This window comes from Gigantopelta aegis, chromosome 9 (genome assembly GCF_016097555.1).
Source record: "Gigantopelta aegis isolate Gae_Host chromosome 9, Gae_host_genome, whole genome shotgun sequence".
Classification (NCBI taxonomy): Eukaryota; Metazoa; Mollusca; class Gastropoda; order Neomphalida; family Peltospiridae; genus Gigantopelta; species Gigantopelta aegis.
The window spans coordinates 43,128,248-43,151,452 of record NC_054707.1 but is presented as its reverse complement, the minus strand read 5'-3'; the positions used below and the strand labels follow the sequence as shown (position 1 = coordinate 43,151,452).

Here is a 23,205-nt window from a genome sequence, read left to right as displayed (position 1 = left end):
GTGGATTGTGAATCGCAATGACCTTTATCAGATTTCACTGGAACAAGATTGGTATCAACTGACCACGGCCCCGTTCCACAAAGTGATCTTAGCCCTAAGATCACCTTAAGTGCATAGCTACCTTATGCACTAAGGTGATCTTAGTGCTAAGATCGCTTCGTGGAACGAGGCCCTGACCAATTATCCTATTGTGTTATTTTAGATGCATGTTCGAGATACCATATTGCTTTGACTGTAATATCGTATTTACTTACAATGCTATAAAAGCTCCACAAGAATATCACGTAGTCACTGTGGGCGCCTAAAACCTACGGCTATTAACCTAGGCTACACCAAAGGTTTTAAAGTGATGCACTAGCTAGTTGTGCTTCATATTAAACCCCTTCATCATCTGTTATGTAGTAAAACATGGTTTGTCAGAACTAAATAATATGATTCGAGCACTACAATGGTTTATGTACATCAAAACGTGCATTTTCTGTCTGTATTAAAACATACATATATGTAATGTAGTGTGAAATATACTTGGTGTGTGCAATTTACGCTTTTAAAACATAATTTGTGTACAGAAGAACATGAGTTTTGTATGTTAGAATAATTATGACTGAATGAATGAATGCATGTTTAACGACACCCCAGCACGAAAAATACATCGGCTATTGGGTGTCAAACTATGGTAAATTATTATTTGTTATACATATATTATCATATTAATATGGCTCGGGTGTATGGTATTAAGGTGTGATTTCCAAAATCCTAAAACGGCACAATTTCCAATCTAATTAAAATTAGCTCCACTATTACATGTGGATCTAAAGACAGCCAGTTGGAGTTCATGTCCACCAATCAAAACCTTACTTGCAGAATCCTGCCAGTGATTTAAAACTAACAACACTGCGTAGTCCCCAATGTCCAGGTAACATTTCGTCTATAAATAATAATTTAAATATTGACCAATTACACTTCGCCTTTTATAACGTTATTTGGGAGCATACAAATTCTAAAAATATCGGGCGAGTCTATTTTAGTGGCCGCAGTACAGCGAACCATACCAATACGTACGGGGTGGGTTATCAGTCTTCAATTTTACATTAAAAATTATTTGTTTATTTATAAAATTTAAAAAAAACTAAATTAGTCTTCAGTTTTACATTACAAATTATTTATTTTATAAAATAAAACATGTTTTACGGCATTCGTAATTCACACGAAACATGTCGTATACCCTCAGGATAATTCGGAATGTTTTCAAATTATTTTTAAATCACTGGCAGGATTCTGCAAGTAAGGTTTTGATTGGTGGACATGAGCTCCAACTGGCTGTCTTTAGATCCACATGTAATAGTGGAGCTAATTTTAATTAGATTGCACAATTTCAAACAACCAAAGTTGTCTAAACACTCACACCCGACTGGTCCTATAACATGGTTTGTCTAATACTAATACGTCGGTCAGACCACATAAAAGCTACTAACGCATTAGCTGAGCCAAACTAGGATCTAGGTATAAGAAGACGTCTAGACGAATAAATAACCCTGTAAAGATGGGTCACTTCCCCATCAGTGGCCGTCCTTCAACCTCTGAACCACGATATAATGGTGCCAGTGGTATGCCTTGTGACGCCCGAGTGTTTTCGATAGGTGCAGATGGGGCTTGTGCCTGACTTCCTAGCTGCATCGGAAACTGATGTTGAAAGCCAGGGGCATGTTGTGAATACATAGGCTGTACGTTTCGTCCGGTGTGCGTCTCCTGGTAGATTTGGAAGAGATGTCTCGTCAAGTCTGCTGCCACCAACTCGCTGGAGTTCCTCGCTATCATTGTGATCAGCCAGACACCATCAACCCCAAGGAAGCTCGTGACAAACGTGCTGGCGAGCCCGGCGCCGCTGTCGGCATCCCTGTTAAACGCAGTGACGTAGGACGTGATACGTGACGTCCTGACGCATGGAACAAACAGACAGGCGAACCACATCATGAAGTTAACAGTGGAGACTAAAAATACAGCCAGTATCCAGAACCAAAGGATGACATAGAATTTCTCAAACTCGTCGTTTATTACCAGATCGCACTGCAATGTGTAGGTTTGGATGTTCTCAAAGACCCGGCGTTCCATATCGCACAGAACCTTTCGCGGAAAAGCAAAGACTGTGGTGTGATTATAACCTAATATTTCTGTAGCATTAGCGTGAATGCCAATTCTGTCCTTGACAACCACAGTGAGAAAAATAAACTGTGCCAACAGATTGACGCAGAAGAGGAACTTGACAAAGAGGTAGAGTATTCCCACAATGCATCTGTTTGTCGTTGTTCGGCTGATAACGAGAGCCGCATCTCTAAATATGTAACATCGCTTCTCTGGTTTCATGACTTGGCTGGCCGATAGAGAGGACACAGTCTCGTTCATATTGACCCCTACTAGCTGTTTAAGTAGCTGCCAGACTACGGCTGGTGCCTTGAAGACCGAGGCCTGGAGGAAGAGAATGACAGGAAACCACAGATGCCACGACACGACTTCATCCTGGTGTATGCTCGGGTCATAAGTGGTGAACATCCCAGGATCCTTGATAAACACTTGTTTATGAAGACACACCTGGTGAGCGTAGGTGTTGGTAGCAACAGTCCAGTGTGACGGCGTCAAACACGAGATGGACATGGATAAGAATCTCGCGAGAAACGCGCCGGCAGACATTGCAGAGATGAGCAGGACAGTCCAGTGTCCGTTCAGTCTGTCCACCCAGTCTTGGTCTATTCGTCTTCCGCCAAACACAGACAGTCCAGACATTGTCTGCAAAATCCAGTACAGAAAGTTTATATTATGAAAACAATTCGTCTTTGTACATTTTCAAGACTTCCGGGGAGAACTGAAGAACCCAGAAGTATGTGAGTGTGTTTATCAATCTCTCAGTGTGTGTTTGTGTTTGTGTTTGTGTGTGCCTGGTGTGTGTGTGTGTGTGTGTGTGTGTGTGTGTGTGTGTGTGTATGTGTGTGTGTGTGTGCGCGTGTATGTATATATTGTATGTATGCATGCATGTATGTCTGTGTGTGTGAGAGAGTGTGTGTTCGTGTGTGTGTGTGTGTGTGTGTGTGTGTGTGTGTGTGTGTGTGTGTGTGTGTGTGTGTGTGTGTGTTAAAATGTAACAAATTCCAATAGTAGTGATTATATATATATATACTCTTCACAAAAAGTAGGGGAACCTGAAATATTAATGTTAATATCAACTGTTAGACCGAACATACGTTTTTACCACAGACATCCTAGTAAAGAACATTAAGATCTGTTTATCAACACACTGATACACATTCCATAGTTTGCACGTGCATCACGCAGTTGCCCCGTACACGTGCGTGGGTGTCATTCTCGATTTTAACAATTTCCAGGAAGGTCCATTTATGAACTGAACGTTATATTTTTGACGTTCATGCGATGATAAACATTAAAACCGTTTGAATGTGAATAAAACGTTATAAAATGTTTAATAATTGAATATCAACTGATAACGCAAACAGGTTTTTTTCTTTCTCAAAAATATCAAACGATATTTAGTGAAGAATTGAACGATCTATATACTTAAATGGAAGATCAGTTATAAAACGGTTAGTGTATGAAATGTGAACTAATTAACATAAGGGAGAGCGTCAAATTATTTTGAAGATTTATCTACTATATTAAAATTGCAGTTGTCAAAATTTGAATTGGTGAAAAATGAATGTGAAGACTGACTTGAAAAGGATAAAGTGGTTTCAGTGTTACTATGTGTGTGGATTTCAGAGGAAGTTTGTGATTGTGTGATATTATTCTCGGAAAGGACAGGTCGCGTAATTGTGCACGAAGGCGTATTTGTTTTTGCGCGTGTAAGTTGTCGATTTGGTGTTTTTGTCAAGTGTGACAGAGCTGCGCTCATGTCTCTTTTTTTTATTTGTTCTGCATCCTCTGCTATAACTTCTCATAGATGCTTCGTTTGTGTGGCCTGTCATATACATTATGGGTCATTCCGTGTCAAATCACCCCAAAAAACTGATATTTTAAACCCGACCGTCTCAGATTTTTATGAAACTTGGTATACTTATTGATTGGGATCCCACAGCACTAAATGCCAAATTGTAGGCCAATCGGACCAGTAGTGTGGGAGATATGGCCCCCCAGATTTTGAGATTTTCGGCCAAAATGGGCGTGGCCGCCAACCTTTGAACCCTCATATCTCAGGAACACTGGTTCAATCGGATTTGGTGCTGTGGGATCCCAATCAACAAGTATATCAAGTTTCATAAAATTCTGAGACGGTCGGGTTTAACCCATTGGGTGATTTGACACAGAATGACCCTTATGTGTCTCAGTTCAAAACCGGAGTCGTTTAAAGCCTGGATTGTCACCTTCACTCACAGGACAGACGAAATTGGGATACAAATAGAAACGATGGAATCCTCGGGTATTTCTTTGTTTGCCAAAAAAGTGTAGTTTTCACGTGATAGCATTTTTACCAATCAAGACGCCTATTACAAAACAGTAATTATAAAATGGAATTATTGATCACCATGGAACATTATTTCTGTCAGTCTTTTTCATTCTGTTGATCATACAGTTGTTACTGTTTTGGTTTTAGTCATTTTTATTGTTTGAATTTGCGATTTACTGATAAAAAACGTCAACATTCAAATTCCAATCGTCCTTCAAGATCTTTGGTTTCATAAAACTTACTGTGATACTGAACTACCAGTTGTAATGTTTGCCCAATTAATTCACTATTATCATATAACCATTCCCCACAGCTAATATACCTTACAATTTTGGCAATTGCAAATTCTTATTAGAGTTCCCCTACTTTTTTGAAGAATATATCTATATATATATATATATATATATATATATATATATATATATATATATATAGCACTATATATATATAGCACTATATATACATAGTGTGTGTGTGTGTGTTTGTGTGTGTGTGCGTGTGTTTGTGTTTGTGTGCGCGTCCGCGCGTGTGCGTGTGCGTGTGCGTGTGTGTGTGACAATCATAATGCAGCTACTTAGTGACTGGTTGCTAACCTAGCTATATATTTTAATTTCTCAAAATTATAAATATTGAATTATAAATATCAAAATATGAAGACACCAAAAACAGTATGACCAAAACAAATTATTATGCGCCGGGAACTCATACAGAAAAATCTTCAGGTCAGTTCACATATTTTTTGGTTGTTTTTGTTTTTTTTGTTTTTGTTTTGTTTTTTTGTTGCTACAAAATGTAGCATTCTAACAGTGCTCAACTTTAAACGATTTCATTTCGCGCTTTGAACTGCCGACAGAACGGATTCTGAAGGATTTATTTTAAAACACTCAAATATATTATATTAGATAACAAGAGGACAGTGCAAATACATCAACACGTAATGAAAATAACTAAAATGTGCGAAGGAGAAACAAGATTAGATTTTGTTTTAATATATAAAACAAGGTGTTTCAATAATGGTGCATTACACAAAAAAAAGCATACATTTCATTTTCAACACGTTAGGGTTAGTTCTGTACTATCTATATATTTTCATCTACTGTTTTCAATATTTTGATCTTAACAGTGGTGTTGTTCATCTCCAATATCAGTATTAAGTAAGTTTACATAGCATTGTTATTTCTTTTAAGAATGTTAAATCTACGAAGGCAATTCAGTTATATAATATTTATTTTGGCACAATAATCTTGTCAAATAGGTTTGGAAATAAACACATTTTTTAATAATGTATAAAATTGACCACTAGAGCAGGTATAATATCCGAAAACTATATATAATTGTATGAATTGATGTCAGAAGAAGAAGAAGAAGGAAATGTTTTATTTAACGACGCACTCAACACATTTGTATTTACGGTTATATGGCGTCGGACATATGGTTAAGGACCACACAGATATTGAGGGAGGAAACCTGCTGTCGCCACTTCATGGGCTACTCGTTTCGATTAGCAGCAAGGGATCTTTTATATGCACCATCCCATAGACAGGATAGCACATACCACGGTCTTTGATATACCAGTCGTGGTGCCCTGGCTGGAGCGAGAATAATTGATGTCAGAGATTTGTTTCCATTCGTGTTTATAGGATTTAAACTCGACATATAGATTATTGTAAATTAAATTTTAGCCACCCGCACGACATCACTACTAACACTCTATTCTGAAACTCGAGACATGCTTTATGTTTCCGACTGAATGCACGAGGCATGCGGTATGCAGGATAAGTCTTATAAGTAAAAGAAACCGAATTATACATCTCATTTAGAGTCATTTTCCCCATACGACCTAAAAAGTCCAGATTTTCGAATGCTTGAAAATACTATTAGAATATTTCGAATGGCAAATTAGTTAGCGAATATTCGAATATGCGGAAGGAAAACCATATCACATGAATATTTAGATTTTCTCAAAACAATCTGTTTTAATTGTCTCAATTGTCTATAGTTTTACGAACTTATTATATGCACTCTTTATGGTGTTATTAGTGAAGATAATTTTAGTAAACGTCTGTAATTTTGTGGATAAAAATACATTATCGATATTACTTTTGAGACACTCGTGTTGTTAACACTACTGCTAAAAACTGCCAACACATTTTATTAATTGATTAAATTTACTTATTTGCATGCTTATATACCATTAAGTATCACGCACACTGCCATAGGCACACACCTCAGATATCTCGGCTATCTGCGCGGGGCAGTGGCTTAGTGGTTAGTTGTTAGAAGTGGTTAGTGAGAGAGAAAGAAAGAAAGAAAGAAATGTTTTATTTAACGACGCACTCAACACATTTTATTTACGGTTATATGGCGTCAGACATATGGTTAAGGACCACACAGATTTTGAGAGGAAACCCGCTGTCGCCACTATATGGGCTACTCTTCCGATTAGCAGCAAGGGATCTTTTATTTGCGCTTCCCACAGGCAGGATAGCACAAACCATGACCTTTGTTGAACCAGTTATGGATCACTGGTCGGTGCAAGTGGTTTACACCTACCCATTGAGCCTTGCGGAGCACTCACTCAGGGTTTGGAGTCGGTATCTGGATTAAAAATCCCATGCCTCGACTGGGATCCGAACCCAGTACCTACCAGCCTGTAGACCGATGGCCTAACCACGACGCCACCGAGGCCGGTTAGTGAGAGAGAAGTCGGTGTAGTGGCCTTGCACCTACCCATTAAGTCTTTAAACTCGCTCTAGGTGGTATACAGTATCGACATGCGAACCCATTACCTACCAGCCTTAAAGCCGATGGTTCTAACACTACACCACCGAGGTCAGTACATTTTATTACGTCACCAAATAATTGTATATGTGTAACGGAACTGTTATTAATGACATTTTCCCCTTTAGTTTTAATGCTTTGATAATATGTTCTTAAATAGTTCCATTCTCTAACTCCATAGTAATGACGTGTTCACTTTTATGTTGCATCATTTTAGGAATCGTAGCGTCTAAACAGCGACAAACCCTCTTGTATTTATTACAATTATTTTAATCAACAAATATTTCATTTGCTCATATGTCAAACACCACTCGTGATTGCACCAAAATTCACGCAATTTGCAAGGTAGATGCGACTTTGCATGTTTGTTTTGTGGGTTTTTTTTGTGTTTTTTGTTGTTTTTTTGTGGGGGGAGTTTGGGGGGAGAGCTCTTCTTCAGAAGTACGTGCGTTTTAAAATATGAAAACAGATCTTGTGGTATTAGAAACATTTTAGATGTACGGACACAGATAATCAAAACAATACAATCTAAGTAATGTCTGGTTTTAATTATAAAACAAACTGCTCTAATAGTGAACAATATGCCGTAATGTTTAAATACTAGGGTTTGTCACTTTAATTAATGTTTTGTTTGTTTTGTTTAACGACACCACTAGAGCACATTGATTAATCAATCATCGGCAACTGGATGTCAAACATTTTGTAATTCTGATTCAGTCATCAGAGGAAACCCGCTACATCTTTCCTAATACAGTAAGGGATCTTTTATATGCACTTCCCCACAAACAGGATAGCACATACCACGGCCTTTGATATACCAGTCGTGGTGCACTGGCTTTAATGAATGTGTTAAAGTGTATGATTGGGTTATAATTATGTGAAGTTTGTGCAAACAGATGGCCTAACATTTTGTTTTATACTACACCCATTGGCGAAGATGCTGCCTGATACATTTTAATGAATCTATTGTTGTGTATTAGAAAGGAAACACTTCTGTAGCAGTGTTAAGATAATGAGCCCACTGAGGTGGTTCGATCCTTCAATGCGAGAACCCCAGTCGAACGCTCTACCGACAAAACTGCAACCCGCCCTATAATCGAGAAGCGCCACAACGTAATAATAATGTCATGTATGAGGAGAGCACAGGCACGCCGGAAGCAAATAGTCACTTCGCGAGGTGTGTGTGTGTGTGTGTGTGTGTTTATGTTTGTGTGTGTGTGTGTGTGTGGGGGGGGGGGGGGGGGGGGGTGACACATCAAGGGTGCAAAGTAAAATTTATAGGGTGTCCGGGGGTATATTTGATGTCCTGAAATGTCCTGGTGTAACAGCTAGTCCCTACATAAATAAATAAATAAATAAATAAGTAAATAAATAAGAAAACTATATGCTCACTTTGTTTCAGTGCTTGGTAGTTTGTTTTGAAAGCTATGTGATACTAGCTCGTTATAAAATTCCTAACTCCGGGAGCGTTGTTTACGCGGTTCACATGTAGGTCAAACGTTCTGACTGTATAACTTTCGGCAATGTTCGGATAAGTTCGTCAAAGTATGACATTCCCGAGTTTGATCCTGCCTACAAAATGGTGGGAAATTTAAATGTATAAACGTTATCGGTTCGCGTATACAAAAATAACTTCCAATGACGTTATGACATCGTGTCTGTTTTTGTATGATCAATACTCAGTGGCGGATCCAGGAAATTCATTTAGGGGGTGAGGGCAGTGACATAAGGTGGAATGCCAAGGAAACTTTGGGGGAGGTTTGGAGGGCGATCGTAAAAAATTAAAAATTAATATATAATAAAATTATAACTATTGCAAACTTGGGGGGGGGGGGGCTAGGGCTCCCCCCCTAGATCCGCCTCTGGTAATTATGTATAGCAAATAAACTGTCTAGTAGACAAATTATACAGTTCAGCGAAATCATGGATAATAAATAATGTTATTAAGGAACTTTTAAGAATATTTGTGTTGAACATTCTCGTTATTCGTTTTGGCAATCGCTTCGTGCATTGGCTTAGCTAGGATGTTATACTGGTGGGTGGGTGGGGGTTGGGGGGGGGGGGCGGGTACCACGCGTGTTATGGGGCGTCCATCTTCGGAAGCCGAGGTACCGTCAGGCATGGCGGAGCGTGAGGGGAGGGGGGTGGGGTGGCTGCATTAGCATTTTGCGAAGTAATATTCCAAATTCTCCTCTTAACTCTACATTTTTAAAAAGTGTTGTTTTGTAATAAAGTGGCGAATTGTAATAAAAAAATCTAATTCTAATCTACTCTAACTTAATCTTGGGGCCGAAATATGTACCACCAGACCAAATTTGGCATATTTTTTTCATTAGTTTGTCGATCCACAGGCTTGGGAAATTACCCATATATTGTTTTTGAAGCAAATAGCGCTAAAGTGCCGTTTTGTAATAAACTTCATTTTCCATATGTTATGATGCTTATTAGCATTTCACACAAACAACAACAAACAAACGGAATTATTTCAGTTTATTACAAAACGGCACTTTAGCACTATTGCTTCAAAAAAAGCACTTCACGCACTTACAACGATATGGGTAATTTCCCCAAGTCTGTGGATCGACAAACTATTGAAAAAATATGCCAAATTTGGTCTGGTGGTACATATTTCGGCCCTAAGATTAAGTCAGAGTAGATTAAATTAAATTTAAAATATTTTGTATTATTATTACAATTCGCCGCTTTATTACAAAACGACATTTTTGAAAATTGTACCTGTGTGTCGTTTTGTAATAAAGTGAAATATTTCCGTTTGTTTCTTAAAACTAATAAAAGTTGGAATGGGAATTTGTTGTCCATGTCCTGTTGAGCATTGACAGTGATTTTGAGATATTATTACCAGATAATTGGAATCTAATGATCAACACAAAATAATAAACGTAAATATGCGGCCTTGTCTATTGTTTTTCTAAATAATTTTTATTGAATTTGTCACTTATTTTTTTTAAATTGGAAAACATGTTTAAACTTCGAAAAAAACTAAACAAAATATATGGAAAATACGTTATTTGGGACCATATAAATAATTTGATATAACGTGTGCATTTTTATGTTGACATTTCAGATAAACATAAATGCTTACATGTTGACATGGAGAAACGTTCGGAACGCACTTCTTTCTTCGAGATAGTGTGATGTTTGATAAAACGGGTTGTGATATATAACGTTGACGGTCTAACACACGCACGCACGCACGCACGCACGCACGCACGCTCGCATACATACAGAGCATATAGAGATAGATAGAGAAAACATTGAACATGTTTCAAATCAAATCACTTTATTCATAAATACATCAACAGTATAAATGAGTTGTGCCACGTTCTGTTGTCTATTAATAAATGAATGAACACAATATAATAATGATATTAAAATTCAAATATAGGCATAAATAATATTCAAAAATAATCCAAGGAGCACATCGTAATTATATGTAGATACATTTTTATATTAATCGGGATTATAATTAACTTGTGCTTTACGGAAGGACATTTTATAAGTCCATGAGGAATATGTACATATTAAAATTAATTATGGTCAGTGAAAAACAGTAATGACAATTATATCTAGAACATATAATAGCATGTCTGTACCCTCCCTCTTCCTCAAATTGTTTCAAACCAGCATATACATCATATCATGTTAGTTATCAGGTTTGAAAGAGTTGATGTTAAATTATTTGTCTGAAAGATCAGTACTATATCCTGTCCATTAAACGTGTCAGAGAAAACTGGCCAACTATACGAGATAGGTTTCCAGAACAATAGATAAAGATCACATATCACATTAACACTTCCAATAATAATTAGTATTTATTAAAGATACCATTGAACAAGAATAATAGGAATAAATTATACAATGTTATTATACATGTAGAAATCATATACAAGCACAACAGACTAAATAACAAACGTAGCATGCACACTATCATAGAAATTAATTAATTTTAACACTTAGCACTGAAATCAAACTTAATTGAAGTCCCTTATGCCTATGGAACATATTAAATAAAGCACGAGTATACTAAAGATTGAACGTCAACATCCGTGATTAAAATTAATTTTGCAATTAACAAAAGGTTGACTTAAGAATGAAATATTGGTTTTAAAAGCTGTAACAGAAAGAAAATATATTGTTCAAATTGGAAAAGAAAATGGAATAAAATGCATTTAAAACAAACAAAAAACCCTTCTTTTTGTGGTTTGCTTGTTTGGTTTTTTACAGTAAAACAAAATTCTGTACTTATCGTAGCATAATGGAAAATGACAGTGAAAAAATCAATGTTGCTTTGATTGTGAGACAAGTGCAGGTAACACACGTGAAAAAGACACTTTATATACAATGCTGTTTAGTTGGTCCCCCTACCATCATTTTCGAATTTGGAAAGAAAAAACAACGTTATTTATGCCTCTCAGTATACTACTCCGCTGTCTAAAATATAGCATTAAAAGGTACATTCTTAAATTGGCTAGATTCATATATCGCTGTATGTGTGACAAATAATTACAACTTAATCGATATTACACGTAGTGTTTGAATTATTAAATAAAAATGTGTTGACAATCAGCGTGAACAGTGGTTTCCTAGAGAGTAAGTCGACAATAATACTGACATCACGTTCGATCGATAGATAGATAGATTTACAGACATTTTGTTTTGATTAAATAAAAGGTGCCACACCCTTTCTAGGTGCGCTGCGATTGTCTGTGGGTAGAGGTATTTGCTACTGATTTTTGTGCAGAAAAAAAAGTTATCTTTATCACCGGCCACAATACATTTAGTGTGTAGTAGTCAGCATGCCCATGCACAGTGGAATATCAAGACGGATAGTGGTTTCAAAAGTCATTGCATCAGAAAACAACTGAATCCCCATCTGAGTCTAAGAACAAGTCGGCATGACGGCACTGGCACTGGATGGTGCTGAAAGTAACAGAAAACAACACAATGAATTTAAAACTTGCTTTGACAGTTCTAGCACGTCTGGTTTAGACACACCTTCCTATGGAGTTCTTCGGCTCAATGTGTCCAAGACAAACATAAAACAAAATAAAGAAATCCTACGCACTCAGATGATTAGAAGTGCTCGGGCAAACAATGTAGCCATTTTGACTGTTTGTCTAATTTTATCTTTATTAAATATTTGGTTGGAATGTGCACTGAACATTAGCCCCAACACAAATTGAATGAATGAATGAATGAATGTTTAACGAAACCCCAGCACAGAAATACACATCGGCTATTGAGTGTCAAACACAGGTAAGTTTCATTTTCATTAAAAATAAAAATTGCTATAATATATAATTATATAAAGCCACAGTGTAAAGAGCTGTCAACACTAAGTGTGACGGATAGTGGACGTAACAAAGAAATGATAGGGATTGAGTTTAAATATGCTTCAGCACATTTTAAACAACGGCCGTATGATTACTGAAATATTTGGTCTGAACAGCGAGAGAAGAAATCCGCCATCGCCACAATAGCTACTTGATCGGCTTCGGTGGCGCAGTGGCTAAGCCATCGGACTTAAGGCTGGCAGGTACAAGGTTCGCAGCCCGGTTCCTGCTCCTACCCAGAGCTAGCTCTCAAGGCCTCAATGGGTAGGTGCAGGGCCATTACACCCTATTCTCTCTCACTAACACTCTCACTAATCACTAACAATTAACCACTGTTCTGGATAAACAACCCAGATAGTTGAGGTGTGTGCACAGGACAGCGTGCTTGAACTTTAATTGGATATAAACACGAAAAATAAAGTTGAAACAAAAAAGCTACTTTTAGTACAGACTTTCATGTCAACATCATAATACATATCACGGCCTTCGGTGTACAAGTGGCGGGGTGACGTCTAGAATAGAAGAACAATATACTGAGCCCAATCAGGAGATGGATGAATGACTAGCAGTGTATTAATATCTGTATGTAGACCATAGAAGAACATTATTTCCATATATAAATACATATAATTTATTAACTTTGACAATATTTGTCATACATTTTCGCAAGTCAGTATACAAGTGTTACTATATATTTGGCATATTTCGTTTTCTAATGAAGATTCATGACTTTGTTGAAATATTGTCAACAAACATACATGTAGTATGTGTCTATTTTCTCTTGTATCGACAACATTGTAAAAGGCATAAATAAATGAATAAAATTTCTGCTAAACTGTATTTTACAAATTTTATGAATAAAATGTTCTGTCACTGGTGTTACGTGACTGACGTTACAAAAAGTGATATATATAACTAACAACTAACACAATCAACCTCTTCTTATTTGAATACAAGTAATAGCACAGGCCATAAATCTGTCAATATTGAAAATCAAACTTGTTATATAACTCTATATCATAAAGATATACACACAAACTTCAGTTTAATATATATATATATTATATATATATATATATATATATATATATATATATATATATATATATATTGAGGCATTATGGAGTAAGAGTCAGAAAAACTCAAAAGTGGATGGACATACTGCCAAAAACAGACAGTCGAAAAGTATAGTCCCCTCTGTTTGGACCGACTGAGGACTAACACGTATTCGACAAATACATGTAGTAATGCAATTTTATTCCCTGTGGACTATTTCCAAATATTCCACATTTAACTATCAATCACAAATAAAATAATAAATTAATGGAATAAATAAGAATGGATAGCCACCTTTCCGAATCATTTTACTTTAAGCGATGGAGTCTCCGGATTTCATTTCATTTCAACTTTCGTGCTTACATCCATTTAAGGTTCAAACACGCTGTCCTCGGCACACACATCAGCTATCTAGGGTGTCTGTCCAGGGCAGTGGGTTAGTTGTTAGTTTATAGTGGTTAGTAAGAGAGAAGCACTCGCTGTGGGTTGGAGCCGGTATAACGGGCTACGATCCCCGTACCTACCAGCCTGTAGTCCGATGGCCTAACCACTGCGTCACCGAGGCCGGTGAATTTCCAGATTATAAATTACAATATTTATTTCTGTTTTAACTATCAGTGATACATTGAAGGTGGTTTTGGTTTGTTTTTTTAAAGTATTTCATCCTTGCCAGAAAGGCACACGAGAGTGAGACACATAGTTATGGTGGCATAGGTAACATTTTGTATAATTATTCATTTGTGGAGAGAGAAACATTGGCCAGCAGTCGGCATGTGTTTAAAGGCGCAGACCCTTCTTTCAGCCCGAGAAAATGGACATTAAGTTTGGTTAATGTACAAACCTGTAACACGTCCGGATAACGTTATAATATAGTGCAACTAAAGTCTGTGAGGTGTAAACGGGAATATAACGTCTACAAATAGATTGGAGTTTAGCTCGATAACAGTTACTTCTCAGACGAACGTGCGTTTGTACAATTATGAAAAATGTATTTTGCGGTATTACAAAAGCCTGGATGACCTGAAACACTTCCGATGTACGCAAATATATAATCTAATCAATAAAATAGAATTAGCTTCTAATTTTAATTATAAAAACGGCTCTAATAGTGAACAATACGTCTTAGTGTTTAAAAACTAGGGTCTGTCACTTTAACACTAGTAATCTCAAATTAACGACAACACTCGATTCATTTGATGACAGGGACCATTAAAAATATTAATTTTTAGCATTATAGTTACCTAGATACATGTATTACCTTATTATATGCATGTATACTTTAGATTTAAACATCTTCTTGGTCATTACAGTAAAGATGGTATAATTAGATAGCAATGCAACTTTATAAATATATCTAAACAAATACATTTTGGGTGATAGTGGTGTATGTGGGAGTGTAATACCAATTATTCATTAAAATTAAGAAATGGGTTTTGCATTAAGTGACCACAGCAACATGTCGATAAAATAAACACAGTGTTGGTGACATTACAAAACTGTTTTTACTGTGACAAACGTTACACGTTTATGCAGTAATAAAATTCTGAAGAACAGGCGTTAAACGTAAGATATTTTGAAGACTAAATAAACATAACCTTTTGTCAGTAACGTGTTACATACATATCATACCCATATCGCATGTTAAAGTTCCAGATCTATAATGAGGTGTAAAAGCCTTTGCTTTATTTCTTTGAAAAGTACATTCAGTACTACCTATTTAATTACAAGCGCATACACTTAAAGCCGTACAGCCCTTATGAATTTTTCAAAAGTTAGAAGGAAAAGAAAGAAAGAAATGTGTTATTTATCGACGCACTCAACACATTTTATTTACGGTTATATGGCGTCAGACATATGGTCAGGGACCACACAGATAGATAGCGGAAACCCGCTGTTGCCACTTCATGGGCTACTATTTTCGATTAGCAGCAAGGATTCTTTTATCTGCACCATTCCACAGACATGGTAGTACATACCATGGCCTTTGATATACCAGTCGTGGTGCACTGACTGGAGCGTGAAATAGCCCAATGGACCCACCGACGGGGATCGATCCAATAACGACCGCGCATCAAGCGAGCACTTTACCACTGGGCTGTCCCGCTCCTTTAACATTGACAGTACTAAAAAATTACAAAAACATGCCATCCGTATTTAGGTAAACTAGTTAAAAAACGAAAAACAGTTATTCATGTTAAATCTCTATTATTTAATATGATGTATGTTGAAATGGATTATTGGACTATGTTGCAAAACTATTTTTATTGACACTGCCGTGGCAATTCCCAGTCGTGAATTGTATTAAGATAGATCAACAAAAGTTTGTTTTGTTTAACGACACGACTAGAGCACATTGATTTATTAACCATAGACTACTGGATGTCAAACATTTGGTAAATATTTTCATATAGTCTGAGAGAGGAAACCCACTACGTTTTTCCATTAGTAGCAAGGGATCTTTTATATGTACCATCACGCAGACAGGAGAGTACATACCACGACCTTTGATATACCAGTCGTGGTGTACTGACTGGAACACGAAATAGACCAATGGGCCCACCGACGGGGATCGATCCTAGACCGACCGCGCATCAAGCTAACGCTTTACCACTGGGTTATGTCCTGCCCCATAAATAAACAATGACCAGAAGAATATATGGTACTTTATTTAAAAAACCCAAAAACAACAAACAAACAACAAACAAAGAAAAAAACACGAAAAAACGTAGATCAGAAATAAGAAGGGCAAACAAAAGAAGAGCATTCATAATTAAAACTGAGTTTGATGTTGAGATTTTGTTTTGTGTAGAATTTTTGCGAGGGTGTGTGTGTTTTGTTTTGCTTGATTTTTGTTGTTGTTGTTACTATTGTTTATTTTCGTCTATTTGTTTTCGTTATGGGTATGTATTTTTAATTTTATTATTAGTTTGTGGGTTTGTTTGTTTGTTTTTGTTTTTGTTTGGGGGGGGGGGGGGGGGGGGGGTGTTATTTTTTAATGTTTTTATTATTTCTTTTTTTTTGAGTGGTGGTGGGTGGTGGTGGTGGTGGTGGTATTTCGTTTTTTATTTTGTTTCGTTTCTGGTTTCGTTGTTTTTTGTGTTTTTTGTGTAGTTTTTAGTGTTTGTGATTAGCTAAAGCCATATTAACTGCGGTTACCAGTTGATCCGATAACTAACAACATATCTTTATCTGGCCGACAAGCGCCGCTCCATCCTCCACACAGTAAGTCAATTTGTGTACCACCCGGCCTTCGGACCACCTGACCCCAGGCGTTCCAACCAGTCACAGGAAACGACAGCTATAATGATAATAATAATTGTGTGATATTACAAAACGTTTGGATATAATAAACACATCAAGTATGACAATAGCACTCTACATAGACATGAATGAATGAATGAATGAATGTTTAACGACACCCCAGCACGAAACATACATCGGCCATTGGGTGTCAAACTATGGTAAATGCAAACATAGAAATGATTCATGATACAACCAAGGACATTCGGGTTTTTTGTGGGGTTTATAGGGATATTTAACAATACCTAGAATTTCCAACCAGGATCGAAACGCCCGTGTTAAAAATAATGCCGTCCAACACGCCCAAAACCAGCTCGCCCTCTACCAACTAGCCCCAACAGTTGGTCAACTAACCCCACACGGTTTAGTGAATTCAGTTATTTCCTGAGTATAAAATAGAGACTGAAAGCAGTCCTGTTGGTGGGTATTGCCACAAACATAGTAGACATGTGCGACTTCTTGATCAGGCGTCTCACTGAAGTAGGACAGTTGTGAACAAGAAGTGTTTTTTCTTTTTTCTTCTTTTCTTCTTACCTTTTGTCATAGCCATAACACCAATCAGTAAACAAAACATTGCATATATAAACTATGGTGTTCTTCTATCTGTCCGTCTGTCCGAAATAAAGTTTTGTGGATAGGTTTTTTTGCTACAATGCCTCGAGATATTGAGCTGAAATTTGGTGTATAATTTTATCATATACCATTAGAGATCAAGTTTGACTTTAATGACGATTTGCACATTTTGACCGAATTATGGTGCTTGAATTTGATTTCCGGACCCACCCCCCCCCCACCCCACCCCTCAAAACCTCAACATACTGAGCTGAAATTTTGCGTATAGGTTTATAGTGTACCATTACAGATCAAGTTTGACTTTCTTGACGAGTTACTTTACATGTAGCTTTATCATATACTATTACATATCAAGTTTGACTTTCATAACTATTTACCCATTTTTGACACAGTTATTGCCCTTGAACTTAGGAAATGCGAAAATGTGTTTTTCGGACTTTTTCCCAATTCCTCAACATATTCAGTTGACATTTTGTGTATAGCTTTACAGATTAAGTTTGACTTTCATGACGATTTACCTGTTTTTGACAAAAATATAGCCCTTGAATTTTGGTGAAACAAAAATTATTTTCCAGACTTTGTTTTTGCAATGCCTAATATATTGTGCTGAAGTGTTGTGTATAGCTTTATGATGTACTATTACATATCAAGTTCGAATTTTATGGCAATTTGCCCATTTGTTTTTACAGAGTTATAGCCCTTGAACTTAGGAGATATGAAAATATGTTTTTCGGACTTATTTGTTTTCAATTCCCAGAAGATACTGAGATTAAATTTTGTATATAGCTTTGTCATGTACTGTTACAGATCAAGTTTAGCTTCCATATCAATTTACCCATTTTAAACAGAGTAATGACCCTTGAACTTAGAAAATACAAACAATTGTTGGGCCCTGTAGATGACATGTATTGCTTTAGCAGTACTCCCAGAATGCTTGTTATACATATAATCTACACTGCACACACATTTCTTTTATTATACATACAACCTACACTCTGCATTCATCAATATAAATGTATTCTGCATTCCACAAATACGACTATATATGTGATCTACACTGCACATTCATTACTATACATATAAAACGGAAAGTGTTGTCCAGATTATATATATATATATATATATATATATATATATATATATATATATATATATATATATATATATATATATATATATATATATATATATATATAATGAATGGGGAGTGTAGAATATACGTATAATAATGAATCTGGAGTGCATAATACATATAATAATAAATGGGAAGTGTAGATTATATGAATAATAATGAACATGAAGTGCAGATTATATGTATATCAACACATGTAAAGTATAGATTATAAGTAAATGTATAATAGTGAATGGGGAGTGTACATTGTTCCGCACTATTGTATATATTAATGTTCCGCACTATTGTATATATTAATGTTTGTTCATTGTTATAATGCTGATAAGTTGAACAACTTAAAGCAATAAAAGAACTGAACTTGAAAAAAAAAACAAAAATATATGTATACGTAGAGTCTAGAGTGATTATAAGTATAAGTATAATAATGAATGTGGGGTGCAGCGTATATGTATATTTAAAAGAACAACGTGTCATTTGGCAGGATTGTCAATTGATAATAATGAATGGGGAGTGTACATGTATATTGTATGTATAATAATGAATGGGGAGTGCAGATTATATATATATATATACATATATATATATATATATATATATATATATATATATATATATATATATATACTCTGTCAAAAAAGAAACGCATAGGTGATAGGGAAAGAAGAAAAGTTAGATTTTTACAAAATATCGGGGTTTTTTTTGTACATTGTTGCTGAATGACCATGTTTGTTAATGTTCCTGGAATGGGATTGGATGCCCAAAATGCACCCTAAAACATATTTAACGCACGTTGTGCGAAAATTGCAGGAAATCGGCGTGAAATACTCATGTCAAATTTGACTGTAATACGATCATAAATAACGAAATTATGCCACTTTGTATTAAAGAGATAATACCATGAATAGTTCGCCTATGCGTTTCTTTTTTGACAGAGTATATTTAAAAACATAAAGTTTCATTTCGCAGGATATTGCCAATTGATAGTAATCATTGGGGAGTAATATTATATGGGGAGTACAGATTATATGTATAGCAATGAATGAGGATTACATGTATAGTAATGGATGGGGAATGCAGATTATACGTATACTAATTAATGGGCAGTGTAGATTATATGTCTAATAATGAAAGGGGAGTATAGATTATACGTATAATAATGAATGGGGAGTGCAAATTATATGTATAATAATGACTGGAGAGAGAATATTATATATATTATAATGAATGGGGAATGTAGATCATGCATATAATATTGAATGGGGAGTGTATATTATACGTATACTAAATGGGTTGTGCAGATTATATGTATAATAATGCATGTGGAGTGCATATTACATATTATAATGAATGGGGAGTGCAGATTATATGAATAATAATGAACGGAGAGTACTGATTATTTCTATAACAATTAATGTAAGGTGTAGTTTATAAGTATAATAGTGAATGGCACATTATATGTATAATAATTTATGAATTGTATAGAATATATGTCTAATAATGAACGTAGAGTTGATTATGTGTATATTATACGTATAATTATGAATGGGGAGTGTAGATTATAATATAATATTGAATGGGGAATGTGGATTATACGTATAATAATGAACGAGTAGTGCCCATTATAATAATTTATAGTAATTTATGCGTGCTATAGAATATAAATCTAATAATGAATGTAGAGCTTTGCAATGCTATCTCCACAAAATTCCTGCCATATTAATGGGAAGTAAGGGAAGCAAGGGATGGGTGATGAGATTCTGGGATCCAGGAATGTTTTGGCCTCCTTGGATTCGCCCCTGATTCACATAGCCATCTAGAGTCGTCACTGATATTTATATCAACTTTTACAAAATGTACTGACCATACAAACATAAAAACCCTATCAAAAAATATAATTATGTGAATGTTTAAAACATTATATTCTACGTGTAATGGAAACTGGGGGAGTGCATATTATTCAGAGGGAGTGCATATTATACATATAATATAGACTGGGGTAGTGCATATTACATGTATAATACACACTGGGGAGTGCTTATTCTACGTATAATCTTGATTGGGGAGTGCAAATCCAGGGGAGTGCAACGTATATGTGACACCGGTCTAGTTACAGGAGCCGAAAGCAATTTAATATAATTGTCCATTGCTCCTAGCTGTTACTATTGTGACGTATACAACTTTGAATTCCCAGTGAATGTTCTGCGGTGAACTACATTACAGTTCCATCAAATATAATATATAAAGGATTCGTCACGAGTATTTTTAATATGGAAAATATCAACAGAGTCTTTGTTAATCGGTATTTGTCGAGGTTCTTCTCCTGTTAAAACTAACCGTTGGGTCGACAATTAGCCCGGTTCCAGTCGTGTCTATATTAAACGTTCCTTTTGGTCCACATGCCACTCTGATGTTACCATAATGTATTGAGTAACAATCTGCTGCTTCACCATAATTTCTTGGTATCCCGAAAGCTGTATAAGCAAATGTTCTGTCTGTTCGGTCGACTTCCATTGTCTGCAATGAAAATAACTTTCTTAAAGGTCTAGTAAGGGAAATAATTTTAAGAAATACATATAACTGGTATTAATCATTGTACAGAAATACTTTTCGCTTAAAGACCTTTTGTTGTAACTGTAATTTCTGAAATAAATAAAAGGGCAAAACATTATTAACCCACACAATTTCTGCTCGAACCGATGGACGGTTGTGGGATTTGACACTACGTTTTATTATTACTGCATATTAAGTAGATGTGCGGGACGTGTTTTGGATTCATACTACTCTTAAAGGAACATTCCTGAGTTTGCTACAATTTTTAAGATGTTACTGACTAACAAAGACAGTTTAATGATTATAATCACATATCAAATATATTTTTCTGCATAAAATATTAGTGGCTGTATATTAAAGGGACACGCCCTAGTTACGGCTAGTTGTTAACCATTACGGCGTTTTTTTATGCTATTAAACCCATTTTTTTCACAAATAAAATTGCACTTTACTTACATTTTATTATTTAGAATACACATTTCCATTCACCTGAAGTGCTTTTTGGTAATCCTGGTAATCCTGATGTTTGTAAAACCACGAAATGCATTTTTTGTATTTCTTAAAAAGCCGCGCGCACTCGAGAAAAAAACGTTAAGCAAGCGAGGTCCAATCTATTTTTAGAGGGAATCTTCCTGTGTAAACGTCACAGACGTTGGTATACCACGTGGCCGTTATCATTTTGGTTCGGTTTGTTTTCTCGTGCACGGTTCGCGCAATCAACATCCGATTTGCTGTCCTTTGCTTGTTGTTCATTTGTGAGATTTTTCTTCACAGTTCGTGAACATTTTCAGTAACAATAAAGTTCAGACAAGTAAGTGTCTCAATACAAAACGTTACAAACCCATAAAACCCATAATTTTGCTAAGTCTTACGATATCTGGAGAGGGGATACAACCAGGACAGAACAGTTGGAACATGTCCAGGAGAGGTGAAAGGAACGCACCCAAAGTCTGTGAAATTTGTCGTGACGTAGGCATTGTTGTGCTTCGAGCGACATCTACCGGTGACATCAGAATACTAACTTTCAAAATTATTTCAAGCAATTGGGACATGGGGATTCCCATGGTATTTATCGATATAAAACCTGCTTTTTCACTCCATTTGATAAAAACGTGATCTAAGTGTGTTACAGGTTTGTAGATTAACCAAATTATAATTTATTTTCGCTGGATGGAACTAGGGCGTGCGGCTTTAAACGTGTTTCTGATCGTTATAATATTTGTACTAGGTTAAAGTTACATTCTCTGTTTACCATATTATAACATCATGTACAAATGTGAAATACAAGCTCAAAAGCACTTTTAAAAAAGTCGTGTGTGTTCACTATGAACGGATATCGTCAAACGTATACGCTTGATTCGTCACGACATCAAAGATAAAGCATATTGATTTAATAATCATCCGACCCCATACAACCGTAAATAAAATGTGTTGAGTGCGTCGTTAAATAAAACATATCCTATCCTTCCTTCCATCTGCTGTTGGGTGTCTAACATTTGGTAATTTTGACATATAATTTTAGCAAGGGATCGTTTATATGTACCATCCCACATACCATGGTTTGTTTGTATACCCGCCGATGGGGATCGATCGTAGACTGACCGCGCGTTTCCAAAGAACACCTTTTTAGGTCTAAGTAATGAATAAAAATAGCATATAGTCTTGAAAAATGTTATGTAAATCGAACACAGTACCCTCTTCCTCTACCCCTAGAGCGTTACGTAATTAGTAACACCCCCTTACATGTAACGCGTATGCCAACAGCTGGCCACTGTAAACATTTCAAGGCAAATCCCCCACTCACCGACCCCTGGAAAAGCGTTGTACCATACCTCTATGGATATAAATATGTTTTGGAGATATGAGACGACCCCTCAATCAAGACAGTTAAATTTGTTAAAAAATTGCGAAATCTCACGTGATCTCTTGTTGGGGAATTCTATACTTGTGATAAGCCAATGAAAACCGAGATCGGTACGAGCCCGTCAAAAGTATCCCACTTTCAA

General features: G+C 36.0%; 2 protein-coding genes across 2 annotated transcripts in view; both read right to left on the bottom strand.

Moving 5' to 3' along the window:
* Nucleotides 1-1,306: 1,306 nt before the first annotated feature.
* LOC121381925 (innexin-11-like) lies at nucleotides 1,307-8,713 on the bottom strand. The gene is made up of 2 exons (XM_041511350.1): nucleotides 8,627-8,713; nucleotides 1,307-2,784 (listed from the first exon to the last, which is right to left on the bottom strand). The coding sequence occupies exon 2, from the start codon at nucleotides 2,779-2,781 to the stop codon at nucleotides 1,549-1,551; it is 1,233 nt and encodes a 410-aa protein (XP_041367284.1). The 5' UTR covers nucleotides 2,782-2,784; nucleotides 8,627-8,713; the 3' UTR covers nucleotides 1,307-1,548.
* Nucleotides 8,714-10,514: 1,801 nt separating this feature from the next.
* The window catches only part of LOC121381891 (sushi, von Willebrand factor type A, EGF and pentraxin domain-containing protein 1-like), a 40,443-nt gene continuing 27,752 nt past the window's right edge, over nucleotides 10,515-23,205 (bottom strand). Inside the window, exons 11-13 of the mRNA XM_041511287.1 lie at nucleotides 20,984-21,163; nucleotides 16,801-16,942; nucleotides 10,515-12,175 (exon numbers count right to left, since the gene is read on the bottom strand). Coding sequence (XP_041367221.1) covers nucleotides 12,135-12,175; nucleotides 16,801-16,942; nucleotides 20,984-21,163 — 363 coding nt within the window. The 3' untranslated portion in view covers nucleotides 10,515-12,134. The remainder of the gene's footprint in view (nucleotides 12,176-16,800; nucleotides 16,943-20,983; nucleotides 21,164-23,205) is intronic.

What these genes read in the sequence shown, in the direction of transcription:
- LOC121381925 (XM_041511350.1), bottom strand. Translation starts at nt 2,781, where the DNA reads ATGTCTGGACTGTCTGTGTTTGGCGGAAGACGAATAGACCAAGACTGG.